General features: G+C 37.9%; 1 protein-coding gene across 2 annotated transcripts; it reads right to left on the bottom strand.

The window, feature by feature from the left end:
• Positions 1-605: 605 nt before the first annotated feature.
• Positions 606-6757, bottom strand: dnal1 (dynein, axonemal, light chain 1). 2 transcript variants are annotated; one of them, XM_061082801.1, is made up of 9 exons: positions 6703-6750; positions 5889-6110; positions 5108-5146; positions 4466-4575; positions 3583-3638; positions 3427-3482; positions 3111-3237; positions 2292-2432; positions 606-1265 (listed from the first exon to the last, which is right to left on the bottom strand). In XM_061082801.1, the coding sequence occupies exons 2-9, from the start codon at positions 5895-5897 to the stop codon at positions 1216-1218; spliced, it is 588 nt and encodes a 195-aa protein (XP_060938784.1). In that variant the 5' UTR covers positions 5898-6110; positions 6703-6750; the 3' UTR covers positions 606-1215. The 2 variants fall into 2 exon arrangements, with proteins under 2 accessions (XP_060938784.1, XP_060938785.1); XM_061082802.1 differs by lacking the exon at positions 5889-6110 and having other exon boundaries at positions 6703-6757.
• Between the last annotated feature and the right edge of the window lie 4545 nt (positions 6758-11302).

Genomic DNA, 11302 nt, shown 5'->3' with positions numbered 1-11302 from the left:
TTGAGCTTCAGTTGTTTAGTCTTTCGCGCCGATGACAACTTCCGTGTAGGAGAACGTTACCAGGACAGCGAAAGAAACTGACGTTTATATTAGCCAATCATAAATGGTTTTGCAGAAAGAGATGGGTGGGACTTACTTTTCATTGGACCACAAGTCTTAAAACCACATCCAACTTGTAAGTATTGTTTTTAAAGCATATATTCTTTCCTCTTATTTTTCAACTATACTAATACGTGTCCAGATTTGATTTTTGTACCAATATAAACCTTAATTGAAAATTTACAAAGTGTTATGTTTATTTATTTTGGTTACATTTGAGTGTGGTTTTCAAAGAAGCCATTCCTGGTTTCTTCCTTAACATTTCTGTAATGTATTTAAGTTGTTTCAAAAAAACTAAACTAAATATGAATAAATGGCAGTATTAATAACAAATACAGACAGAGCTGTCTCTTTTGACTAACAAAATTGTTATATCCTTTAAATGCTATTACATATTAACAGTTTAGAACGATTATTTTAAGTGAGACTGAGAAGACCCTATGTTGCATAAAAATCATTTATTTAAAAATATCAAAATCATTTAGAATCATAAACATCTCACAACTGTAAGTAGAAACATGTCTAATATAATAATTTAAAACATGAAAATAAATTTAAAACACTTCAAAATAATAAACATAATTTGTTATAACAATGCATGCTCCTTTTAGAGCAGAATACAATCACATTTATAATAATATTAATAGTAACTCGCATTTAAAAAATAGCCTTTCATGATATGGTCCACACAAATGTCTCTTCTCACAAATCGGTGTGCTATACTTTGCTTTACTTCAGTCTATGAGGGTTGAGGAATTTAAAATCATGGGCAGTATGAAATATTAGTATTAGCTATGAAATTCTTCATACTTTGAAGGAGTAGTAAAAAACAAAATCATAACGCTAATGTTGTAAATAGCATTAAGAAATGTGCTTTTCATGCCTTAAAAAACCCTTTCTGCTACCAAGGCCTGAAGTATTGTTAGTTTAATAGTTATTTTCAACGATAAACATTCTGTGTATTTGTTGGTTGTTTTTGTGCTTGTTGATCTTCAACAGATTTGAGAATAGAATCATATTTTATATAAACAACACCAATAACAAAGCATAACAAAAAACAAAGATTCCAAAGGGAAGACTCTTAGTAGGTTGTAACTTTGGAGATAGTCATTCTTCTCAGCTTTCTTCCTCTCCTTCATCCTCTTCCTGTTTGATGACTGGGTTTCCTTGAAAGAACATGAGAAGAGATTTTCAAAGAAAATACTTTAAATCTGTTTTGCAATTTTAGTAAGACTTATAGGATTTGATTCTCCTGGAAAAGCAGAATGTTTTCAATTTTTCCAACATGGTTTAAAAAATAACTGTCCTTCAAAGATCTTCCCCATTTAAACCAAGTTAATATCCTTTCATTTTCATTTAGTATTGGAAACTTCAACTGTACGTTTTTAAAAACGTTTTTCATGTTAAGCTGACCTTCTTTGCATTGACAAAAAAACTCTCTGCGCTATTTTGAGGAATTTTTGACCATCCTCACACATTACTGTGTATGCCGCTATATATTATGTATATGTGTATATTACAGTATATCTGTACATCATTAGGAGAATAGGGGCTTTCTAAATTCCACAGATACTCCCTTCTCTCTCTAAACAGTACCCAAGGTCAGGTTATAGATAAAGGACCAACCAACAGTTGTCTACATTGAGGGATTTTCATATCTAACTCAGATGTGCCAGACAGAGAGACACCAACTTCAACTCTCACCAACTTTAACTCTTTTGCGTATTTCCAATAGGATGCAAACACCTACATGTAACATAGAGAGTGACAGCAATTCTAGTCGTTGCGTGGATGTGCTGTTAGAATGGTTGACACAAGTAGAGGAAGATATATGGAGATGCTGTGGGAGACATCTTCAGAGTGGGGGCTGACAATTGCTCATGTTACTCTGTTAGCGTTTGTATATTGTTCCACCTGTTGGTCTCCTTGATGCATCAAGTCTACATTAAAATCTTATGCAAAAGGCATCAGCTACTGCCTGAGTTCTCCTTTCCCCAGCTTCCAGAACACTTCCATAACTGACTATGCTGGCAATTCATTTTAAATGATAAAACTATCAAAACTAATTTAGAAATGATTACAGTCATATGCATCATATCCTGGAATCTAGTGAACTGATTACTTATTGGTTAAGCTATTTTCCTGTCATCTGGGATGTAGTAAGAATATGGATTATGAGGAGTTGACTGTACCATCTAGTTTCTTCAGGTTGGGAAGCCTTTTAGACGCTTCCTCCATCCAAGTTCCCTCGGTTGAATACTTCTCCTCCAGGGGATTTCCAATAAACACCATGTCCACGAGGCACGGTAGTTCAGCTAGCCTCGAAAACTCACCTACATGAAACAGAAAAGATCATCATCATTATCTAATGGAAGATTGCAAACTTAAAAAATAAGGTTACTTAAATTGAAAAACCTTTACTGTTCTGAATTAAACTTTTTGCATTGTGTAACACCTTCAATTTTGATAAGAATTCTGCCCCCAAAACAATATATAGACTTTTGTGCTTCCAGATAAAAAAGGTCTTAGATTACATCTTCAGACAGTGGAAGGAATAAAAGAATGACATCTGACTTATTTATTATCTTTTAAGAAGAGTTTCAAAATTATGGAACAGGACACTTAATCTTTAAACTGCAGCGGCCCGGGTTTGATTCTGGCTTGTCGCCCTTTGCTGCGTGTCATCCCCCGTTCTCCCCCGCCCTCGCCTATCAAATAAAAGGCAAGCCAGCCCCCAAAACATATATACAAAAAACTGTTATTTTTCAATCTAATTAGCTAGGTCTGTTTCTAATTTCATACTGTAAATGGGAAATTAACTCTATCTTTATTGTGCTTTCTAAATCACAAGTGACCCATTTAAACAGCAACGGCTCATTGGGAGAAATTGGGGATTCAGTGTCATGCTCAAAGACACTTTGAGACATGCACTGCAGGAGCTGGGGTTCAAACCAGTGCAGTATGTTAATGGAGAACCCACTCCACCTCCTGTATTCCTGGATGTAGCTTACCCCATTCCTTCACCAGATTGTTGGATATGTAGAGGATTTTCAGTTTCTTCATGCACTGGACTCCCTTCAGTTTCTCTATCAAGTTATAGGAGATCCACAACTCTTCCAATGTGTCTCCCACTGCCTCCTGCATGCACGCACAGCACAGACACACAATGGATTTACATTCAAAGTATCTGTGTAGCATGTGTAACCATTTCTCAAACTCCTTTAAGTGAGAACAATTTAAATAAACAGTGCCAAGAAAGAAATGAAAACCGAAATAAGGGAAACAAGTAAAAGAGGGAAACATTGAAACAGTAAAACAGTAACCTACCAGCCCATTTAGTGCCTTTATGTTATTTCTTCCTAATGACAATATTTTCAGTTTCTCTGAAGGGAAACAATAAAATACCTGATTACAACACTGCATAACCATGCACGAACAGAATTTGTGTTTGTGAATTTGTGTATTTATAAAGTCAGTACTCACTCAGGCCATTGAGGTTGGTTATTTTCTCTATGCAGTTTGTGGACAGAGACAGTTGTCTGTGTGGGATAGCATACAGATCAATTCTCAGTTTTTCAAAGGTGATGTATGGCTGAATTTAGTGACTAAACCCGTTTTGACAAACGTGTTGTTTATTTGCTTCCTCTTAACTGATCTACAGTACAATAACTCAATATACAGTTCATGCACTGAGATATGCACATTCACACTTTCTTTGGGAATAGAGATGATCTTCTGAACATGAAATCATCATTTGATCTGACTTGCATGGATGAAGTTTGGTTCATTTATAAATAAAATATACGTTTGTATTACAGGGATAGTTTGGTTTCGTGGGGAATTAACCAAATGTGTGAAAACAACATGGAAGTTTAGTTTGAGGTGAAACCACAATGACTTGTCTTAGCTTTAATGTTAGATCACAGCTTCACAAATGCCGTTTTCAGACATGAACTCCAGAGGAGTATAGTACCATTTATTCAAGAGAAAAAAACAGCCCTAGAACCTCAGACACACACACACACACACACACACACACACACACACACACACACACACACACACACACACACACACACACACACACACACACACACACAGTATATTAATATATATTCCAAATGAATGCAAAACAAATGTGATATTAGCCATAGGTTTAAAAATACATATAAAACCATATAAAATCTCCCTAAAAGTAGAGTAAAATTCTGACATCAATAGTCAACTGTAACAGCAAGCCTAACATCCAATCAATCAGCTCAACTTGGAAAATCCCAAAGCTTCATATTCAAACTAAGAGTTTTTTGGTTTAGAAACTACACACTAAAAACATCCAACTAACATGTCGTATTACTGCAGGACTCACTCGCAGTTGATGAGTGTGGAGAGAGAAGCATCCATCTTCTCTATAGAAGGAACCTGATAATACAGCTTTACTGCTATGGCATCGCATGCTTTCTCCCCTGAAGTTTCCTCCTGTACACACACGCACATACACAAACATGCACAAAGATAGAGAGTGAGAGAGAGAGAGAGAGAGAGAGAAAATACCATTACAAGAATGTTACAATTACGCAACTAAACATTGAGCTTTGAGTATACAGACTTGGACACAAATTTGAAATAAATCTAGTGATAAAATATATCTGAAGAAAAATGGCTGAATCAGTTATTCTTATATATGAGTGTATTACAACATGGAGAAGGTTCTTGCTCTAACGTGCAGACAGTCAAACCAAATGGCTTGAAGTACAATAGAAGCTTTCAGTATTATAACAATTAAACCCAGATTAGATAAGACATTTTGTCACACACAATATTAAAGGTATTAAAAGGTGTGTAAGTAAACATTTTCCTGTCACAATAATAAATAGTACTGTAAATGTGTTTCAGTATGATGAATACAAATATACATGCTACTCTCTGTTAAATAATAATGTGAATGATACACAGTCTCATGGTATTCAGTCGGTGTTTTTGCAGCTGTGTGTGTGTGTTTGTCACTCACCCATTTGGCCAATGCTTCTTTCACAGTCGTTGCTTTGGCCTGGAGACATCAACATGACATTAACTCTTGATACACATCATCGGTCAAAAGTGACCCGGCTCAGTTTTTATTTTATATATCTTTGCAGTGAATGCATTTCATCATTTAGTATTTCAGGTTTTCCCCATTTAGCTTGTTTTATATAATCACAAATCCTTATTTAAAAGTTTCCTTTGTAACCTTTTGAATATAAAATCATTTTTGTATGACTACCTTCTAAGGCAAAACATGGGTCAAAATGACCTGTATTCATTCCCTGTGTTATTCCATGCATGGCTTGGTGTTTCTTTGTTATATTAAAAAAAAATACACATTCTAAGTATTCATTAAATATCTTGTTTTTGACCACAAACCATTATTTCTTTTTTCCTTTCTTACTTTATAAACACACGTACATTTTGTATTTCTACATCACTTGTACACACATGGGTCAAGGATGACCCCTACAGTCTATACACTGTATTCACCAGGTAACACCTACCACTTATTTCACACAACTGTTTTTGCACATCTAATGCATGCAAGTCTCATTTTAAATACCATTACTAGAGAGAAAGAGAAATCTGTACAATTCTAACAAGCTGATGGATTACTAGCTTCCTTTCTGGCTGGCGAACCATAGCTAGAGCATGAGCCAGAGAGCATACACTTAATTAACTGATTGATATGCATTTGACAAAATGCTTTTGATTTGCTTTATCCAGAGTGTTAGTCTGGCTGGTCTCAATCATTCCAGACTTACGGCTGCCATGGCAATAAAGATGCTGTATGAAGAACAGGATGAGAAAATTAGGAGACAATTCCTGCTCTTGATTCTGTAATCTCTGATGATAAGGACCTAGACTTGTTCCACGGGATCAAGCTGGAGTTGTGGGTGTGTCTTTGGATCCAGCTCTTCTTAATAAAGAAGGCTGCTTAGATGACATCAGAGACTCATCTTCATTGTCATCAAAGGAGCCTTCTCCTAAAGGAAGAAGGAATTATAAGCTATAAAAGAATAAAGCAAAGAAACACCCAGCCATGCATGAAATAACACAGGAAATGAAGACGGGTCATTTTGGACCCATGTTGTGCATTAGAAGGGGTTTGCATAACTTGTGCATCAGAGACACCGGAAGGGGATGAGTTGCTGTGATGAGTAAACAGCAGATAAGGGACCTTGCACTGTGGACCAGCTAGCAACAGCGTTAGAGTAAACAGGCTCAGAACATGAAGTGTCCTCACTGTCCTTTTCTTTTCAGCTGCTTCACTCTTCATTCGGAGTGAGAATTCAGTTCAACTAGTTCACCCCATCCAGGATTCAGAAATGACAGACACCCCATAATACATACAAGTTACCCGGGTCAGAGGCCATGTTAGACTCCTATTTAACGCTCCATTCACCGACAAGTATGGTTAGCTAACCGGCTAATTAAGGTTAGCTGATATTAACTCTCAGCGACAGCCCCGTTGAACTGAGCCTCGCACACATGAAGCCTCGGCATTAGGTCGGATATCCTATTTAGCGCTGAAACAGCAGATAACAAGACGCAAGGATCGACAACACGAACACTCACCATGTTGAGTTGATGCCTGCTCTGGTTGCTATGGCACTGGCGAGACGGAGAGGCGACGGCGTGCGCATGCGCGGTGCCAACGTGACTGGGTCTGACCCAATTTAGAAAAGACAGTTAATTACAGATGGAAGAGATGTGAGTGTGCTGTGGAACATCCATCACTGTTATCATCGTATAATCTCTCTGATGAAGGGCATTGGTATTGAATTAAAATTGTGTCTTAGCTCTCTCTGATGTGACTCTCTCCCTACCACTGTACAGCCTGTACAGCAGAACCACAAGCTGAGGTGGAAATGTTTATGTAATAAATATGAAGTAGGAAAATGCAGACGGTAATAAAGCATGCCATTGAACCATTAGAATGTCCACGCAAAATCAAAAACAAACATCAACCCTTATATGCCTGTATCTGTCTTTTAGGCAATACATATGTGTCTTTATTGATAAAAGGTGATTCATGGTGGCAAACAAAATAGTACATCCATGGCCTCTCCATGTTTGCGTCTGTAATGTCTAACTAGTTTTCTCACAGGGTCTTTTGCTGCAAACCTGACAACCTTAATGCAAAGCTCTCAGATACTGACCTGATATGTACCCACAAGCCACAATAAATACACAATACAAGACTCAGTATGTTCCTCTTGAAACAACCTGATTGTCTCTGCAGTTGATGGCCCTTTACATGGCAGGTAAATACTGCCTCCCATTGATCAAAGTGTAGCATTGCATGGAGATCTGTTGACATGCCTTGGTACATTTAACTATATATATTTAGATTTCAATTAACTGTAGATGTGCGGGAATGTGAATGTGATAATACTCTCATAAACTTTACACAGCTGCTATTTACAAAAGACATATCATTATGACAGCAATATAATAACAAACAATGAATGCAAATATATATCGCATGCAAATAAAACAATTCTGCAATAGCTTTAGTACCTTTACCATAGATATATTTTTGAAACAGGGCTCAGCTCAACTGTATTCTACCTGCTTCAAACCCCTGTTAATACAATTGTTGTGCTGGATTGTAATGGTTTGTAAGAGTAAGGGCACACATTCACATGCCAAGGAATAGCGCATAGCCTAGTACATTGAAAATCAGGTGTCCAGGGGTTTTCAGCAAATATTGTTACTGTAACTTGTGATTGTTTAGCACTGATATATAACTGCATCATACCTTATAAATTATACATATTTATATCACCCAGTATTTCCTAGTTCTTCTTTGAGTTCATCATGAGTCCATTATGTCTCTGAATGTGATTCCCATGTGGTACTATTAGAAAAACATCCATATACAAATATAAATGTTTAAGTCCACCCAACGCTGATCCAGGGACACTGAGAGGAGGCAGTTTAAAATAACAGACTGGACTAGTTTCAATTGGCTTCTTTTTTCTACAGACAACATCAGCTCAGATCAAAGAAAGAATATCACATTAGAATTTTTGTTTTTGCTGTCTCTCTAATGGCTTCATTGTACATCCAGAACAGAGCCAGCTATATATGCTTGTGAAAACAGTCAAAACATCAAAATGATAGCACACTTTCTAAGTATAGCTCTGACCTTTAAAGCTGTTATACTGTTTATTCAACAGTTGGAAAATGAAGCTTTTACACCATATAATCAGCTGGCCCCCAGAAAAGACCGACTGCATCTTGTGTCTATTATAACTCCATATCCTGTCATTGCTGTACAATAATAAGTATAATTACAACACAGTTGTTATAATTGATCTCTATGTGGAAGAGAGAGCGAGCATGCCTTGGTATGGGGGACATATGTGTTACTTAAAGTGCCACAGGCTCATGAATAATGTTAAATGATGAGATGTGTTGACCTTTATCTTTACTGAGGAAGAATAAAAATAATATCCGTCAGGCTTTCCATTAATTGTTCATGTATTAATATATCAAAATACAATAGAATTTGATTTGTTTTTGAGAAAAATATCTCAAAAATTACCCCCTGCCGCGACTAGAGTTAGGTTAAGTTCACATAAAAACATGATTGGATGTGGTTTGGAGAACTGATGGAAAATGCAGCTGTTCTAATTGTAACATCAAAAAAAAGAAGTCACACACACAAGTACTATGCAATCTAATTGTAACCCTAAATATTGACATTTTGGACAGTTGCCTCCTTTAGCTTTAAATCATCTGACGGAATATATGGCCACAGTTTGAGATGAAAACAGAAAGTAGTTTGGGAGCAGGAAATAAATGTTTTCTCTGATGCCACCAAAAACACTCAAGTTTGCTACATTACATAAAATCAAAAAGCTCAATTGCGCGTTTTCCTCTAAATATCAAAGAGCCGTTGAGCTGTTGTCTTTTGTGTTTGAAAATAGTATAAACTAATATAATAACTGGCATCCTTAATTTCCACCCCTGAAATGAATAGCAATGGTCTGTATATATATGGGGCTTTATGAGTCTTAATGACAGAATGAACATTTTTATTTGGACCTGCACCAAATTACACACACTCATAAATCAGTCTCCTAAATATGTCTGATTTTTTTTAATCAAGATAGACACATCTCTTATAAAGAAATTGAAATATTGAAAGGGCCCTATCTCACATTATTAAAGTGAAAACATAACCTCCTTGGCGGAGGTTTTAAGAAATACTAATAAGAGAAAGACAATTGCATGACTTATGCTACACTTTTAGTGCATGTCACAAAGCTTATTCCGATTAAATTTGTCTACGCATCTCTTCAATCAGAAATGTTACTGCAGCTTTTTTCTTATTTCATTAAGATTTCACTCAGCTCTTTTGTTCGATCAAATTAATGGATCTAGAAAAGGAAAAGGGAAAACGAATGAAAAATACTTTAAAACTATTATTGTAGCAGAAGTAGAATAAGACTTAAATGAATAGCGTACGGTCTTACCATATGTACATAATACTGTCGTAGAAATTTCATTTTAGATCACAAGTTTATTTTGATTCAATTTGAGCAGTCATATCCACGACTCCATCCATCCCTGTTCTGCTGTGGCAGCAGATCAAGTAAGTCCAGACGTACTTCTCTAATGCCATTTTTTTCCTGTTGAGGGTCTGCACCAGGGTCTCCAACCAGTTTCAACCTATCTTTATTTAGTCTTCCATTCTTGCTGTCAATACCCAGAGATCATGACCTGAATCGTAATTTTGAACCCTCCTCCTGTTCCATGAACACACCCCTCACAGGCTGTCAGTGGAACAAGTGAGCTCATCATGGTGAGTCGCCCTGCAGGAGGTCGACAGTGTCACAGACAGTGTTGGGGAGTAACGGAATACATGTAACGGCGTTACGTATTTAGAATACAAATTATGAGTAACTGTATTCCGTTACAGTTACAAATTAAAAGATGGTATTCAGAATACAGTTACATTGTTGAAATCAGTGGATTACATGACGGTACTTCTCTGTTTCACGAGTTTAATCACTGTCTCGTAAATCCACCGGAGGCAAAGCCCCCAGGAAGCAGCTGGAGACCAGGGCTGCCGTAAGAGCGCCCGGACCCCGGCGGCGTGAAGAAGCCTCACCGCTACCCGCTCGGGACCGTTACAGGCCCCGGGACCTTGGCTCTGAGAGAGTTCCGTCGCTACCAGAAATCTACGGAGCTGCTGATCCGCAAGCTGCCCTTCCAGCGCCTGGTGAGAGAAGACCGACCTGCGCTCCCAGAGCTCCGCTGTCATGGCTCTGCAGGAGACCAGCGAGGCATGCAGGGTTCACACCGGACGCTGAAGCGACGCTAAAATAATATCACCCGTTGACCCAGTAGTATAAAAGCATATGGTCACTTGTTGCTCCAACATTAACTGCAACAGCGTCCCAATTTAATGTCATCCATCTTCAAGAACTTCTCCGCTGTTTGCTCCGTTCAATGTCGGGTGTCGAGGGTAAATTACGTATTCTCCGCCCCCCCCCCCCCCCTCTCTTTATTTAAAACTCCAGGACAACAGAAGGGGAATACAAACTATGGGATGCATGCTTTATCATTTATATCATATAAAATATGTCATCAATATCGTTTTAAATCCTTTTTCAGTGTGTTTCCTGGAGCGATATGCTCGCGTCAAGCGCAAAAAATAGACCCGACGCCGAAACGATCGCTGCACGGCGCGAGGCAGCCTTGGCGCAGGGGGGGGGTTCAGCCTCCGGTGAGACCCGCACAGAGGTGGGAGTGGATGGGAGCCGGACATCCAGCGGGCCCGCAGCATCGGTGGAGAGAGAGTTTAAACTGCTGCTGCTCCACTGACTATAACAACGCCGCAATCATACACTTAAAAAATGCAATACAAACCGGAAGTATTCCAAGTATTCAGAATACGTTACTCAGATTAGTTAATGTAATGGAATACGTTACAGATTACATTTTTGTGCATGTATTCTGTATTCTGTAACGGAATACGTTTTGAAAGTATCCTTCCCAACACTGGTCACAGACCTGAACACTCATCTCACATGAGTCACGTCTCCTGCTACTCTAGAGCCGATGCCTGTCTCAGAGATATTGTTTACAGTGTTAACTACTTGTATAAACAAACTGAAGAGAGAGATATAATCTTCGCTGAATGACTTTCTGTGGTGTACAG

Source organism: Limanda limanda, chromosome 12 (genome assembly GCF_963576545.1).
Source record: "Limanda limanda chromosome 12, fLimLim1.1, whole genome shotgun sequence".
Lineage (NCBI taxonomy): Eukaryota > Metazoa > Chordata > Actinopteri > Pleuronectiformes > Pleuronectidae > Limanda > Limanda limanda.
This window is presented reverse-complemented; position numbering and strand designations above follow the sequence as displayed.

Coding starts and splice junctions, on each gene's coding strand:
- dnal1 (XM_061082801.1), bottom strand. Junction 4,576..5,107: donor AAGAAGCATTGGCCAAATGG/GTGAGTGACAAA, acceptor GTGTGTGTACAG/GAGGAAACTTCAGGGGAGAA. Junction 3,639..4,465: donor TCCACACTCATCAACTGCGA/GTGAGTCCTGCA, acceptor TATCCCACACAG/ACAACTGTCTCTGTCCACAA.